Genomic DNA, 16,601 nt, shown 5'->3' on the forward strand with positions numbered 1-16,601 from the left:
TTTTTTCTTCTGCACTTGATTACATTCCTGTACCTTTGTATCATTTGTGACAAAACACTATTAAAGATATTTGTTATTATATATAAAAAAGAAGAAAATCTCAATTATTCGCAAGTACAAATTTATGATAGAAATTGTTATTATTAGTATATAATTTATAAATGGACAAACGAATCGAAGACATAATTTTTAATATGAATACATATTTTTAATGTCATTTTATATAATTAATAAAAAAATATTAGATTATATTTATTTTAAAAAGTATATAATTTGTTTTACACCGTAAGTTATGTTTATCTCAGCTTCTTACGAATAGGGTTTTTTTGTTATGTTGGTAGACAACACACACTAATAACGGATATACATGAGAAACGAATTGTATTGCAGCCATGTTTTTTAAATAGGTATATGGTATGTAGTGTATCGAGTACACTTAAGAAATATGGCAAGTTTTTCAAGGTGAGATAAAGAATTTTTCAACCTATATATATTCTTCTTTTTTTGTCGTTAATCGTTATTTTGCAACATTTCCTTGATAATATTATTTTGTAAAAACAAACTTGACAAAAATTCAAATATTAAGATTAAAAGTCTTTCGATTGAATTTTTGAGGTTATGACTTTTGATACAATCATATTTCATTTCTTAATTTATTTATTAATTCTATAAGATTCAATTAAATATCATTAAGAAGTGATTCAGTTGTTATAACGTAGTTATTGTACTGTGAAAACGAAATTATGTCATCATGGTTTCTATTACAATTGCATGTGATTAGCTATAGTTAAGTGCATCATCATTGTAAAAAATAGATGATATGCAAAATATAATTATCATAAAACATAAATAATAAATACGTTATATAAAAAATTTTACAGGCATGACACAAACAAAGTGTGTTGTTATGCACATCCAGATGCACCACTTATCGAAGATCACAGAGCTGGTGATCAGATATGTTCAGAGTGTGGATTAGTAGTGGGTGACAGGTGAGAAGACAAAATAAAGTAAAGATAAAGAACAATGTTCAACAGTGTTAAAATTATCAATTTATCTTGCTGATATTAGGGTCATAGACGTAGGTTCAGAATGGAGGACGTTTAGTAATGAAAAAGCTGGTGTTGATCCGTCCCGTGTTGGTGGCCCTGAGAATCCTTTACTTAATGGTTCAGATTTGTCTACCATGATTGGACCTGGAACTGGTGCTGCTTCTTTTGATGCTTTTGGTGCTTCCAAATATCAAAATAGACGTACAGTTAGTATGACATATTTAACATTCATTTGCAACATTTCTTTTTCTATGATATCAATTGATATTGAAATATAATTCTAGATGAGTAGTTCTGACAGAGCATTAATCAATGCATTTCGTGAGATCAATGGAATGGCAGATCGTATTAATTTACCAAAAACCATTGTAGACAGAGCTAATAATCTTTTTAAGCAAGTACATGATGGGAAAAATTTGAAAGGACGCGCCAATGATGCAATTGCATCAGCTTGCCTGTATATTGCATGTAGACAAGAGGGAGTACCACGGACTTTCAAAGAAATTTGTGCCGTTAGCAAAATTAGTAAAAAAGAAATCGGCAGATGTTTTAAGCTGATATTGAAGGCACTGGAAACGAGCGTGGATCTCATCACAACAGGAGACTTCATGTCAAGATTCTGTTCCAATCTTGGTCTTCCAAATATGGTACAAAGGGCTGCAACGCATATTGCTCGAAAAGCAGTAGAAATTGATATTGTACCTGGAAGATCACCTATTTCAGTAGCTGCAGCTGCAATTTATATGGCATCACAAGTATGTATATTTCTTGATATAATTGACGAAACATTATAATTAATTAAACGAAATGTTTCAATTTCTTTTTATTAATATACTACAGGCTTCGGAAGACAAGAGATCACAAAAAGAAATTGGAGATATTGCAGGAGTTGCAGATGTTACGATCAGACAGTCTTACAAGCTCATGTATCCGCATGCAAGTAAACTATTTCCAGAAGACTTCAAATTTGCAACGCCTATTGATCAGTTACCACAAATGTGAATTGGGCAATATCATCCTCTCTTTGAGCTTTTGGTATATATTTTACTTATCGCTAGAATACTTTCGTGTATAATAATAGTGTAATGAATATAACATTTTTTTATAGCATACATTCCCGGAATAATTAGATGCTATACAATTCTTATTCTTTTCTCGAATGCCAACTAAATTATGAAATATGTGAGATTCCTTTTAGGGTAATTTAATTCAATTAACTTCCTAATCAGCAAAATAATCTATAACTTAGATTATATTTAATTCGATTTTCCATGCACATTGGACACGTGCTAATGAATATATTCATAAGATATTTTACATGGTCTATATGACCAAAGCAAATTTCACTCTATTTAGTGATTATCCATCATAATAATATATAATAATAATGTATTTATGAACATGCTGAATATTTAATTTTGAAAAGACAATTCTAGTAACGTTGTTAGAATTATTGTAAAATTGTTCTATATAAATTATATAAAAAAACTTTCATTTTGATGGGCCGTTCAATGTGCAAAAAATGTATATAATTTTTATTTATATTTAAGAGATGGTAATATGTATAATGGGAGTATCAATGTGCTATGTTAGATGAATATATAAAGAAAATGTTATTCGTTTGTCGAATTGGTAATATTCTCCAGCAACTTGTACCTGACATAATTATCATTACAGAGTATGCTGGTAATTATATTATATTTTAACAGACATCCGTACAACAGCACAATGATTCTCTGTTAGATTTTTTATGAAGCACCAAAAAAGGAGCGTTTGTTGCCTTATCTGTAACGTAAGAAAAACTTAGTATTAGAAGTAATTGTACGATATAATTGACTTTGGAAACATAATAAAGATAACATAATATTTTATCGAACGATTGATAATACATATACAAACTGGTTGATGAAAAAATCTTATCTTATAACATAGATAAATTAATTATATATTTACATTGTTGTAAATATGAGGAACATTGAAAACTTCCAACTAATGATGAATAAGACTGGATAATTTATACATATAAAATAAATAGAAACATACATGCTCCATCATGTGTCATAGTTATGTTAATCATTTAACTTACTAAAAAATATCGTAAAGACTGTACATTGGGTAAATGAAAAAATGAGTATATTAATCTTAATATATTCGCCTTATATTTAAAACGAAAATATATAATATAACAGAGCATGAAAATAGTTTAACATTATTTGCATATTTTATAAATGAAAATCATTCTTATTATTTGAAAATGATTAAGTATATTATGAGGAATATTTATACATCTTTTTTTTTTCCTTTTTCCTTTTTTTTTTCTTTTTTTCAAAATATGTCCGACAAATTTATTCTAAGTTTCAACAGATATAAAATCCATATTGATTTAATAGTACAAAACGTGAACATTTTTATGGCATCCATTTTTTTTTTCTTTTTTTTTTTTTTTTTTTTTTTTTTTTTTGTTAAAACTGTAATTTGAATTATTGACATTGAAGGTAACAAACAATTTGATCGGAGTTATACTAAATATATTCATATATAGATTATAGTGGTGTTTTTGTTATTATTGTACATATCCAGGATTATATGGTGCCTGCCTGCCATAAGGTTCGATTGTATAAGCTGGTGGTGGTTGTGGCATTCCTATTAAATTAGACATAGAATGGAAATCACACATATACGTTTTCATTGGGAGATAAAATAATAATATGAAATATAATAAAAGATTACCTCCAACATTAGTTGGATATGGTGTATAATGATTTTGCTCTGTTTGATTGGCATAATCAGATGGAGGATTTGTTGAAGTTTGTATCACATGAACAACACTTGGTGTTTGTACTTCTATAACAAAAATTAATGTACTACTATGTTCTGAAAGAACAATTTTCAATAATTTCCATTTTCAGAGACAGCGGGCGAATATTTAAATATTGACATTAAAAACAAAAAAAAAAAAAAAGAAAAGAAAGAAGAAAAGAAAAAAGAAAAAAAGAGAAGAAAAACCGTAGAAAGCACAGTACTGAAAAATAATTTCATATCAAGGATAAAAAGAACTGTAATTTTCTTGCACAAATTTCTTTTATTATTAAAGCAGTACAAAAAAATAGCTCGCGTTGTTTTACCTATATATCATTACATGTGTATAAAAAGCAATATATATATATATATATATATATGTGTATGTGTATGTGAAATGTCTATAATAATATTGTATAATACGCGTGTTTTTAAACAAATACAATATATTAGATCTTTATAGTACATATATAGTGGTTTTAATTCATGTAATTTCTCACTGGTTTCTTATGTAACGTGTAAATAGGACTATTATTCTTTTTTGTATAAAATACATTTTCTTTTTTTTTTCTTTTTCATAAAAAATCAACTGAGAGGATTATGGATTATAGTACATGAGCGTGTATAGGAACATTGTATTTTCTCTTGCTATTATGTGTATCATAAAAAGTATTGAATATATTAACATATAAAATACTATTATACTTAGAATTATAGAAAACAGTAGAGAGACTTCCTTTCGAGAAGCATTATATAGCATAATTGTTTCATATATTTTATTTTATTAATTTGTAACTGCAAAATATATGAAGATTATGCTAAGAAAATTATACAAAAATTTATGTCTTATTTCTAAAATGGAATGTATTATATGTATGTGTGTATATATATTTATATATATATATATATATATATTTATACACACATACAGTGTTTATAAATTTTTAGTTGCATAAAAAGTTAGACATAAGCCAATCTTAATCTAATTCAAATAGATGATGCCAGAAAATTATGCCATAGTTGGTCCTAAAAACAATTATATAACTCAATTAGTTATTGAGTGTAACACAAATGATAAGAGATCATTTTAATAATATTAATAATACATAATGATAATTATATTCTTATTTAAAACAACTATTAAAATAGATTTGAATATTTATACATATTAACTATTTGTGCTTTTCTGTTTGTATCTAGAAAATATTCGTCCTAGCTGCCTCTGACAACAGTTATATGTAAAAAGAATGTAATATTGTAATGTTATATGAAGAAAAAAAAGAAAAAAAGATAAAAAAAAGAACTATAATAATTGCATTATATTAATACATTATTTATCTTTCAGGGAATAAGAAAAATGTATATTATAGTAAATGTAGATTATTATAACTTTGATCTTAAATTTAATGAAATATTTTGCAATATGCTGGATCAATTCACAGACTTTCTCAAAATAGTTACTTACTCCCATAAACGGTGCCTTGATGGCGTCGACGATACCATGGGCAGCAGCTGCAGTATAAACAAGAAATGCAGCAAACTATTAATGATACAATAATACCAGCAGCGATAACCACAGGTACGATGATACCAAGTCTGGAAGACGATGATATATTAATTAGTTTAATAACAATCGTTTTGCAGAGATATTAAAAATAATAATAATAATAATAATTCATATAAAATTTTAATAAAAATGTATAAATCTTGATATACCCCATTGTCATAGCAAATTCTTCTTGAGTGCAACAGTAATAATTTTCATTTGCTAAATCATAACAACAATATGATTTACTAGAATCCCATAACACGGGACAACTAGTCATCATTTTTTCGAACAAATTCTTTGAATCTTTATAAGTACATTCCATCCCTGTAAAAGAAAAATATAAATTATTTGATATTACCTATGTACATAAAACAACAGTCGACGTATTAATATTTGTGTATATAGTATGAGTCATTGTTTTATCCTGATATTAGATTTCTCTGATTAGGTTCATATTATTTTTTCCTTATCTACTTTTCCCCCACAAAATTCGTCGAATCAGACGTCGAAAAGAATATTTGAAATAAATAAACGTTTAGCTGTTACTTCGTATGCAAATTACATTTTTTTTTCTGTATTATAACATATATTCTGTGTCTATTAAAATACGCAATAAAGAAAAGAAAAGAGAAAAAAGGGGGTATTAGATAAAAATAATTATCGGTCAAGCATATATTTTTTAACTCACAATTCGAAAAGATAACAATCTAATCTTTAATAATCGATATCACAAAATTATAACGTTTAGTTAGATATTATTTTTAAAGATTCATTACATCTGAAATAATTTAATAATTAATATGATGTAATTGTTAGATAGGTATATACTTATTCAAAGAAACAATATAAATTAAAAACTAATTTATATATTATTCTTATCTATTGTCACAAATTATTATCGAAGAATTTTATCAGGTTCTATTTATTATCATTGAGTTTTATCATGCAGATACTATATCTATTACTTGAATATTATGTTATATCGAAATATTCATTGTGACTTCATTTAGTTTATTATTTTCTGTAAAATGTTATTGTATTAAAAAAGAAAAAAAAGGGTCAACAAATTAGTTATTTATATTTAATGTACATACATATTAATATTTAATATATATTTGAATAATAATGGAAATAACGTAAAAATCATGCTATATTCATTTAAAAAATATGTATATATACATATATATATATATATTTGCTAAACAAATGAAGATAAATAAAATCATGAATAAGTTACAATGAATCTTTGCTGCCGTTAGTTATCAAATTCGTTGGTAGCATATCACATTCTGATAACATATGCATTCTTATCTATAGACTTCAATTAACAGTATCAAAATAATATATAAAATTTGCACAAACAAATGTGTTTTACGAAGAATATTTTATATTTAATCGATATTAAAATTCACTAAAATAAGATTTGTCATATTCATTGTTCTAAATCGACTGATAACTTAAGGAAACATTAAATATGTTTGGGTTTTACATGTAACTGCACCGCGAACAAATTTTATTTAATACATTGTTAATAATTTTACTCATTTATTTTCATTGAGAAACATTTATTCGATCAAATAAAAGTGTGATAGACGTTACGTTCGTCAAAAAAAAAAAAAGATCACGTTCATATTTCGCGCGATATTTGTTTACTTTAACGAGTAAAAAAACTAATCAAATCAGTGACCATTATTGTGATCATTAATTGTAATAATAAAACAAAAACAGAAATAGATAAAAATATATATAGTGAAGCAAATTAAATGATGATTAAACATTATTATCATCATTATTATTCGTGTATACTAAATGATGAGTTTCTGATCTATTATACACATCGAGCATTTATATCGTATAATTTCCGGTAACCTTTAGAGGAAGCACAAAAGATACTCAAAAAATGCTTTAAATATGAACTCACGAATATAAATGCCAATACATAAAAGATAAGAAAGGTCGACCTAAGATCTTTTCAAATAGCGATTGGTTTTTCGTATATATTAATGGTCAAATCAGTACACAAGCAAGCAGGCAGGCAATAGTCAAGTATAATTCAGCAAAAAAAGCCGGTTGAACGGTCGAGAAGATTCATATCCACATACATATGTAAATATATGAATATATATATATATATATATACACATATGTATGTGCATACAGGTTCCTTTTTTGTTTCATTTATTTCTCTCACTCGGGAGAAAAAAATATTACCCACCCAAACGAAACGACCCACCCAAAAGAAAATGGAACAATGAAAGTTGCTTGAAATGATTCATCGAATTCGTAATTCATCGAATTCAACGTAATCGTCGAATAAAATTCAAAGACAATAGATAAAAAAACTGATTATATATCATTTTTTTTTCTTTTTTTTTAATATTGTAACGGAAGCTACTCCTGAATATTTCCCAATTGGTCCTTGGTGTATACGTAATAAAACAAAACCAGATTTGCGAATAAGAAAAAAAAAAAAGAAAAAAAAAAGCGCTACGATCGGAAATCGAAGAGTTTAATGAAGTTACAATGGCATAAGAATAGCACCGATATCGAAGGCTATTTTATCGAATATCGGACGCAGGAAAGAGAATCGTGTTACGTTACTCAAAGTAAACATATAAGAGGAGAATAATAATGGGTCACCAATAAATTCGTACAATACTTTATCGATGATTCTGAAAAGAACGATGGACTCGTCCATTCTAAGAATCGTTGCATATCATGCGCGTCATCAGCAAGATGAAAGAGAGAAAGAGAGAGAGAGAGAGAGAGAGATCAAAAATACGGAAAACGTCTTTAAATGAAATTAAATTAATTTTTTCCTCTTACCTACTGCAAAGCCGGTACAGAGACACGAAATTGTTAAAAGTACAATAGCGTACGACATTTTGTTGTTTTCTTTTTTATTTTGTTATTTTTGTTTGGGTTTTTTTTGTTTGTTTGTTTGTTTGTTTTTTTTTTTTTTTTAATTATTCGAACTGCACTCGAAACGACGTTTCGAAACAATGCCAAAAAAAACTTTGCTTCTCAATGACTATGTCCTTATGCATATACGAGTAGCCCAGGAGAAAACACAAAGAGAACAAGGGAACACGCTCGTTGCTGACACTCTAGAATAAAGCTCGACCACCGACTGCAACGAGACAAGGGACAAAACTCGCGCGCAATCCTCGATAACATGCGATATACGCAAAAGTTCAACTTCGCCTGGCAGCAAAGGCAACGTTAAATCTTCACGAACTCTATGCGTCCTATGGTATTCCCATCGTGGCTCCTCTTACGGAATGAATGTGAACTAAGATAGATGAGAATTTATATATATAGATATGTATATATACATATATATAAAATAGCACATATATGTACATATTTAAATATATATATATATATATATATATATATATATATATATATATGTACATATAATTTATGATTAAATGATTGATCATATGTATGTTCTTTTTTAATAATATATGATCTTACTTAGTCGGTAAAGATGTACATTACGTTGATGCGCTTTATCGTAGATGCGTTTTCGTTGATATTACAAGGATGCTATAAGATAGAATATTGATCACGTGTAATATTGAATACATTCTAGTTAAAATTTATTCAACATATAGTTAGCTTGTTACCAAAATCATTTTAAATATCTCGTAAAATAAAAGCGATTTCTTTAATAATTCGGCAAAATACAATCGCACACGCCATATTATTACTCCGTTGAAAAGGAAGTTTTAATGATTGGTTTGTCAGAGAGTCAAGGTGACGTGTCCAATATTTTTCAGGTTTTTCATTTATAATATCGCAAAATGAATGCTTTTAAACGCGACAAAAAGGAAGAGGAAGAAGGTAATTATGAATTAATAATAATAATATCCATATAACTATATAGATTTGCATGTAACTTTTTAATATATAATCGCATTTTGCAATATAGCCTAATTTGACAGATATTTGTAAACATCTGCTTATAAAATTATTGTTATTAATAATTTAATGTATTTTATATCCCTTTTATATCTTGACTTATTAGGCGGCGGAAATCCTTTTCAAAACTTAGAGAAAACTACTGTACTCCAGGAGGCACGAACTTTTAATGACACCCCTGTAAATCCAAAAAAATGTGCTCATATTCTTACCAAAATTTTGTACCTGTTGAATCAAGGAGAACAATTGGGTACTACCGAAGCAACGGAAGCATTTTTTGCAATGACCAAGTTATTCCAATCCCGAGATATAGTATTGAGGCGTTTAGTTTATTTGGGTATAAAAGAATTAAGTTCATTGGCAGAAGATGTGATTATAGTTACATCCAGTCTTACAAAAGATATGACTGGAAAAGAAGATTTATATAGAGCTGCTGCGATAAGAGCTTTGTGCACTATTACTGACGGTGGCATGTTAGCAGCAATTGAACGTTACATGAAACAAGCAATTGTTGATCGTTCTCCAGCAGTATCTAGTGCCGCATTGGTTTCATCTCTACATTTGACCAGTGTATCCAGTGATGTTGCCAGAAGATGGGCCTACGAAGCCCAAGAGGCTTTAAATTCTACCAATGTAATGGTACAATACCATGCATTAGGTGTTTTATATCAAGCAAGAAAAACAGATAAACTCGCTGTTATCAAATTAGTAGCAAAACTTATGAGAACCAGTCCTAAAAGTCCTTATGCAGGTTGTATGTTGATAAGAATGGCATGCAAACTTTTGGACGATATGGAAGAAGGAGAAGATCTGTTAGGATACATTGAAGCATGTTTGCGTCATAAATCAGAAATTATTGTTTATGAAGCAGCTCATGCATTGGTTAATCTTGGAAGAAGCGGCCTTAAAGAAATTGGACCTGCTATCAGTGTCTTACAATTATTCTGTGGATCTCCTAAGCCAGCTCTTAGATTTGCTGCTGTTAGAACTTTAAATAAAGTTGCAATGACACATCCAGCAGCAGTTACAGCATGTAATTTGGATTTAGAAAACTTAATCACAGATTCCAATAGATCAATTGCTACTTTAGCTATTACAACACTTTTAAAAACTGGAGCAGAAAGTTCTGTAGATCGTTTGATGAAACAGATTGCTACTTTTGTATCAGAAATTTCAGATGAATTTAAAGTTGTTGTTGTACAAGCGATAAGGTACATTTCATTCTTAAATTTTTATTGGTAATATTATAATCTCTAATCGGATAATTTTATTTTCTATTTTGTTACAGAGCTTTGTGTCAAAAGTTCCCACGCAAGCATACGGTTTTAATGAATTTCCTTTCTGCTATGTTAAGAGATGAAGGTGGCCTCGAATACAAAGCAGCTATAGCCGATACTATCATAGCTGTTATGGAAGGAAATGCTGAAGCCAAAGAGGCAGGCTTAGCACACTTGTGTGAATTTATAGAAGATTGTGAACACATTTCTCTTGCAGTACGTATATTGCATCTGTTGGGACAAGAAGGACCGACATCCAAACAACCATCGAGATACATTCGTTTTATCTATAATCGTGTCATTCTTGAAAGTGCAAGTGTACGTGCTGCGGCTGTAACAGCTTTAGCCCGTTTTGCTGCAGCATGCCCACCTCTTCTTCCAAATGTTCTTGTACTTTTATCTCGTTGTCAATTAGATTCCGACGATGAAGTTCGAGATCGCGCAGCATACTATTGTACGATTTTACAAGAACAAAATGATCCAACAGTATTGCCATTGATACAGCCTCCTCTTTTTTCAATACCTAGTTTGGAAAGAGCTTTACGAAATTATATGAAAACGTCTATGGAAGAACCGTTTGATGTTTCCCAGGTAATTTATTTTATTTTATTTTATTTTATACACGTAAATCTTATTAAATTATCGTACAGGTACCACCAGCGCAAACTATAGAGGAACCAGCACAAGTAGAAATACATACTACTATAAAGTCACAACAAACGCGCTTAACAAGGGAAGAGAGCTTCATAGAAAAATTATCACAAATACCACAAATAGCGAATATTATCAGAGGATCTTCCCTTCTGAAATCTTCTACTGTATTTGAATTAACTGAATCTGAAACAGAATATAACGTGAAATGTATCAAACACACATTCGCGGAACATCTCATTTTGCAATTCGATTGTATAAATACACTTTCTGATCAATTTTTGGAAGACGTTAGAGTGGCTATCGAAGCAACCGAAGGGTAAGATGCATATTATTTTTATTTCAGATAACTCTATTGAATATATATTAATAATATATATATATATATATATATATATATATATATATATATATATTGTTTTTTTTTTAGTTACACCGTTCTATGTGAAGTACCTTGTCCACGTTTGTCGTATAACGAACCAGGAACAACTTACACAGTATTAACTTATCCGGAAGATGTACATGTTAGTGTTGCGACCATGCCTACGACTCTTCGTTTTATGGCACGTGATTGTGATCCTACGACAGGCGTTCCAGACACTGATCAGGGTTATTGCGACGAATACATGGTATTATAATCATTAATAGTTTAATATGATCGATCCTATAAATGTTTATATTATCTTTGTAATTGTAAACGTTTTAAATTTAGCTGGAAGATTTGGAAATTACAATAGCCGATCAAATTCGAGGTGTAGGAAGTAGGGGAGTAGATTTTGGTGCACTTTGGGATGCATCTGCTGCCAAAGGATATGCTAAATTGGAAGAAACTTTTGCTCTGGGAGCTACAGTGACAAGTTTAGAAGGAGCGATACAAAGTCTTACAGGATTTTTGGGATTAGATGCGGTAGAACGTAGCGATAGAATACATCCGGGATCTGCGTCGCATAATCTATTATTAAGTGGTGTTTTTAGAGGCGGTAAGGAAGTACTTGCACGTGCAAGACTAGCATTGTCAGATAATCAAGTAACAATGCAATTAAGTGTCCTATGTCCAGATCCAGATGTTGCCGAACTAATTCTTTCTGCAGTAGGATAAGCGTAAGAGTAATTTTTCTAGAAAATAAACCTATTTATGCGTTACAAAATGATTTTTCTAATTGAAGGAAAGGAAAGTCTATACCAAAAGAAAAACCTTTCATCAAGATCGTTCCATTTTATATTACTATAGACTTATACATGATTTATAACAATTAACAAGTTGTTATTTTTCTTTCAACATATATTATATACATGTATATTAATAGAATATGGTATTCAACATCTAATAGTCCCATTGTATTAACGAAATTACAAAAAACAAACAAAAACTTTTGATAGAATATGATTTGTTATCACATAAACTCTTAGAATTTTATTCATTCTATGTTATAGATGAGAATAAATATAATGGAAGATGGCATACATTCAATTTTGCAAAAACCAATTAGTAAATAAATAAATAAAATACTATATATATATATATGTATATGTAAATATGATAGTGTACATTTTTAAACAAAAGATCCGAACTAAGTTAGATGATAAATAAACGAGTTTTTTCTAACATTCTTTCCCTTATAAATTAACAGATAGTACTTGGAAGATTGAGCATTGCAAGCTCATTAAAGGAGAGGTTATGGGCATAAAACATTTTTTCTGCAGCTATTTCGTATTTGTTTCGTTTGACGATGAACCTGTAAATTCTATGATTGCTCGTTAGATCCTAGTTGAATGGGTCACAGAAAATCTATACGTATACGTGAAATTAATTACATATAACAACTATTAAGGCTGCAAAACGAGCAAGCGAGAGAGAGAGAGAGAGAGAAATTATTTTTTAAATCATTTTTGTAATTTTTGTTGATTGTTTTTTTAAGGTTATATTTAATAGCTTAAAGTAGAAACTTATAAATAATAAAAAGAAATAACAATATAAATTGAAACTCTCGAAAGTTGAAATTGTAACCAAATTTAACTCGCACTATATTCTCGATATATCTCGCAGTATAATTTTAACAACTTGCAATACTATCGATATCTCGCACACTCGATATCTCGAGTGTCCTTCCAAAAACATCGCTCCGTCTCAAGTAGTACTATTATGTTCTCTCTTTTTATTCACGTGTGCCTTAGCACCTGTCTCTCTCTGTTTCATGCATAGCATAATAAAAAACTGATAATCTTAAAGAAGAATATCTATTTTATGTATTTACTCGAGACTATTGTTCTACAACTTTAGCTCGTAATCGGATACTTCATTTTATTATGTAGTCTCGTAGTTTCACCTACATGCATATATACATATATGTGTATATATATATATATATATATATATATATATATACATAATATATATTTTTAAATAAAAACATATCCACGTTGTTATAGATTTTTGTTGATAATTCAATAGAAGGTTCGCTCTACGTTACCGACGCATATTGTATCTTCGACGCACATTGCTTAGCTTCCTCTTCAAAATGGCGGCTGTACTAGAAGAGGTCGGCAAGTCAGCCGAAAAATTAATAGACGAGGAAAAAGATGAGATCGTAGATCAAGAGGACGAAACTGGAGCAGCAGAAGCATCGAAAAAGAAAAAAAAGAAGAAGAAGAAGAAGAAGGCCGGTATGTTGCATTAAGATTTTCTTTTTGGGTGTGTTCGCTTGAACCCACTCGTGCTTCCAACACAACGTTCTGTTCAACGTACCTTTTTTTTCTTTTTTTTTTTTTTTTAACTCTTAAAGATATTTTTCTTTTCCAAATAAACAACATTTATTTATTTATTTTTTAAAAATAAGAAACTATTATATTTGTATTAGTCGATTTCTTATGTGAGACATTTTTAGTGTTACTTTTTTTCTAATAAATTAAGTTAATACGGAAAATATGTAACATGTGGAACGATTTATACTTACAATATCAGCATTATTCATCTTTGCTTCATGTATTTAATTTACCTTTATAAAAATAGTTCATAAACGATTATTTGTTTTATATATATATATATATATATATATATATATATATATATATATATATAAAACATTAATATGAAAGTAATTTAATATTCGAAAATACACATTCAATATTTTATTTATTTAATGTTTACAAACATCATTGCATAGGTGCTGGAGAGGCAAGTGCTGATGTACCAGAAGGAGATGATAAGGCAAAGGAGGATGATCAAACAAAAAATGATGATACAGTTGTTGAAGGTAAATACCTTCCTGAATTATATTTTTAACTGTAAGAATTCAACTGTGGATATATTTAATAAAATAATATTGTTTTGCTTTTAATGAAGGGTCAACGGAAGTCAATGACAATGAAACTGAAACTGGAACAGAAAATGAAGATGCTAAGAAAAAAAAGAAGAAACGTAAATCACGTAATAAGGCTGGTGGGGTTAAACAACAAACTGAACGACCTTCAATTCCTGTCTCAGAATTATTTCCCGATGGAAACTTCCCTATCGGAGAAATAATGGATTACCCTCCTGCCGCTGGAATTGACGAAAGAAGTGCTAAGAATCGTTTTACAAGCGAAGAAGCACGTGCTTTGGACAGAATGCATAGCGACATTTATAATGAAGCTAGACAAGCTGCAGAAGCACATAGGCAAACAAGAAAGCATATTATGAAATGGGTATATAATTATATATCCTTAATATTATCGAAGATTTATAAATCTTTAAAGTATAAATCTTTTCTATATTAATTATTTTCTTTACAGGTTAAATCAGGAATGACGATGATAGAAATTTGCAATGAATTGGAAGATACGGCTAGAAAATTGATAGGAGAAGACGGATTGAAAGCAGGATTGGCATTTCCAACAGGTTGCTCAAGAAATCATTGTGCAGCTCATTATACTCCTAATGCTGGAGATCCGACTGTTTTGGAATACGATGACGTTACGAAAATAGATTTTGGCACACACATCAATGGACGTATTATCGATTGTGCATTCACCTTAGCATTTAATCCAAAATATGATAAACTTATTGAAGCAGTTCGCGATGCTACTAATACTGGAATTAAAGCTGCTGGTATTGATGTTCAACTTTGCGACGTTGGTGCTGCTATTCAAGAAGTTATGGAGTCATACGAAGTTGAAATAGATGGTAAAACTTATCAGGTATGTAAACTGAGCAAGATCTGCGCCATTATATGTATATACATTTTAAATGAATATTTTCTTTTTTTTTTTTTTTTTCTTCAGGTTAAATCAATCAGAAATTTAAATGGACATTCAATTGCACCTTATCGAATACATGCAGGAAAAACAGTACCAATAGTTAAAGGTGGCGAAGCCACAAGAATGGAAGAAAATGAATTTTATGCGATTGAAACATTTGGATCTACCGGAAGAGGTGTCGTCCATGATGATTTGGAATGTTCTCATTATATGAAAAGTTTTGATGCCGGATATGTACCGCTCAGATTACAGAGCAGCAAATTTTTACTTAATATTATTAACAAGCATTTTGGTAAAGAATGATATTAATATAACGTATGATAATTTTTATGAATATTTTACGATAAATAATTCTAACGTAATATCATTTCGTTTTTTAGGTACTTTAGCATTTTGTAAACGTTGGTTGGATCGTGTCGGTTGTACTAAGTATCAAATGGCATTGAAAGATTTGTGCGATAAAGGTGCAGTTGAAGCTTATCCGCCACTAGTCGATGTCAAAGGATGTTACACTGCCCAATTTGAGCATACTCTTGTATTACGTCCTACTTGCAAGGAAGTTATTTCTCGAGGAGATGATTATTGATTCATTCTCACTTTTACGATTCCCTCAGAGGGCACTTAGCGTAATCATCGTAAAATTATTTCGTCAATGTAAAATTAGCATTCATCGCAAGTAAACGTACATCAAGTATTTTGTTACCATCATAATATTAGTATTATCTTTTCTTTCTTTCGTCCTTGAGAAAAAAGATATTGTAAGGGGTGCTATGAGCCCCTATATTGTAAAAAAAAAAAAAAAAAAAGAAAAAGAAAAAAAAAGAACTACTTTATACTTATAATAACAGCTCTGACGTCAAAGTTAAAAATACTTGTTTCACCAATATTATCGAAAAAGTCTTTTATATTCTTATCGTCCTTTTTTTTGAATGAATACGTACCTGAAAAAATTAAGTCGGATCGATCGCTTTTTGCCGAAGTATATTGGAGATTTATTTTCATTCGTTGAGTTTTTCTCGTAATAGCTTTTGTATTCTCTTTATTGTTGATTTCTCCCATATATTATCGGAAATGACAGGAATGTTTTATAAATTACTATATGAAATAAAA

The 16,601-nt window shown here is 29.4% G+C and overlaps 4 protein-coding genes across 6 annotated transcripts; 3 read left to right on the plus strand and 1 right to left on the minus strand.

Moving 5' to 3' along the window:
- The first annotated feature begins 333 nt into the window (after positions 1–333).
- On the plus strand, positions 334–2,928 carry LOC124428332 (transcription initiation factor IIB). 2 transcript variants are annotated; one of them, XM_046972268.1, is made up of 6 exons: positions 334–462; positions 882–992; positions 1,072–1,258; positions 1,337–1,807; positions 1,893–2,087; positions 2,161–2,928. In XM_046972268.1, the coding sequence occupies exons 1-5, from the start codon at positions 446–448 to the stop codon at positions 2,052–2,054; spliced, it is 948 nt and encodes a 315-aa protein (XP_046828224.1). In that variant the 5' UTR covers positions 334–445; the 3' UTR covers positions 2,055–2,087; positions 2,161–2,928. The 2 variants fall into 2 exon arrangements, with proteins under 2 accessions (XP_046828224.1, XP_046828223.1); XM_046972267.1 differs by having other exon boundaries at positions 1,893–2,928.
- A 260-nt stretch (positions 2,929–3,188) lies between these two features.
- LOC124428333 (protein shisa-5-like) lies at positions 3,189–8,659 on the minus strand. 2 transcript variants are annotated; one of them, XM_046972271.1, is made up of 5 exons: positions 8,227–8,659; positions 5,568–5,724; positions 5,317–5,447; positions 3,783–3,893; positions 3,189–3,695 (listed from the first exon to the last, which is right to left on the minus strand). In XM_046972271.1, the coding sequence occupies exons 1-5, from the start codon at positions 8,282–8,284 to the stop codon at positions 3,616–3,618; spliced, it is 537 nt and encodes a 178-aa protein (XP_046828227.1). In that variant the 5' UTR covers positions 8,285–8,659; the 3' UTR covers positions 3,189–3,615. The 2 variants fall into 2 exon arrangements, with proteins under 2 accessions (XP_046828227.1, XP_046828226.1); XM_046972270.1 differs by having other exon boundaries at positions 3,783–3,896; positions 8,227–8,657.
- A 276-nt stretch (positions 8,660–8,935) lies between these two features.
- LOC124428511 (coatomer subunit gamma) lies at positions 8,936–12,775 on the plus strand. Its single transcript, XM_046972641.1, has 6 exons — positions 8,936–9,249; positions 9,434–10,538; positions 10,616–11,195; positions 11,255–11,574; positions 11,686–11,884; positions 11,968–12,775. The coding sequence occupies exons 1-6, from the start codon at positions 9,210–9,212 to the stop codon at positions 12,352–12,354; spliced, it is 2,631 nt and encodes an 876-aa protein (XP_046828597.1). The 5' UTR covers positions 8,936–9,209; the 3' UTR covers positions 12,355–12,775.
- Positions 12,776–13,737: 962 nt separating this feature from the next.
- Positions 13,738–16,202, plus strand: LOC124428513 (methionine aminopeptidase 2). Its single transcript, XM_046972643.1, has 6 exons — positions 13,738–13,919; positions 14,420–14,509; positions 14,599–14,939; positions 15,027–15,431; positions 15,516–15,783; positions 15,872–16,202. The coding sequence occupies exons 1-6, from the start codon at positions 13,775–13,777 to the stop codon at positions 16,075–16,077; spliced, it is 1,455 nt and encodes a 484-aa protein (XP_046828599.1). The 5' UTR covers positions 13,738–13,774; the 3' UTR covers positions 16,078–16,202.
- Positions 16,203–16,601: the final 399 nt, after the last annotated feature.

Source organism: Vespa crabro, chromosome 12 (genome assembly GCF_910589235.1).
Source record: "Vespa crabro chromosome 12, iyVesCrab1.2, whole genome shotgun sequence".
NCBI classification, from domain to species: Eukaryota; Metazoa; Arthropoda; class Insecta; order Hymenoptera; family Vespidae; genus Vespa; species Vespa crabro.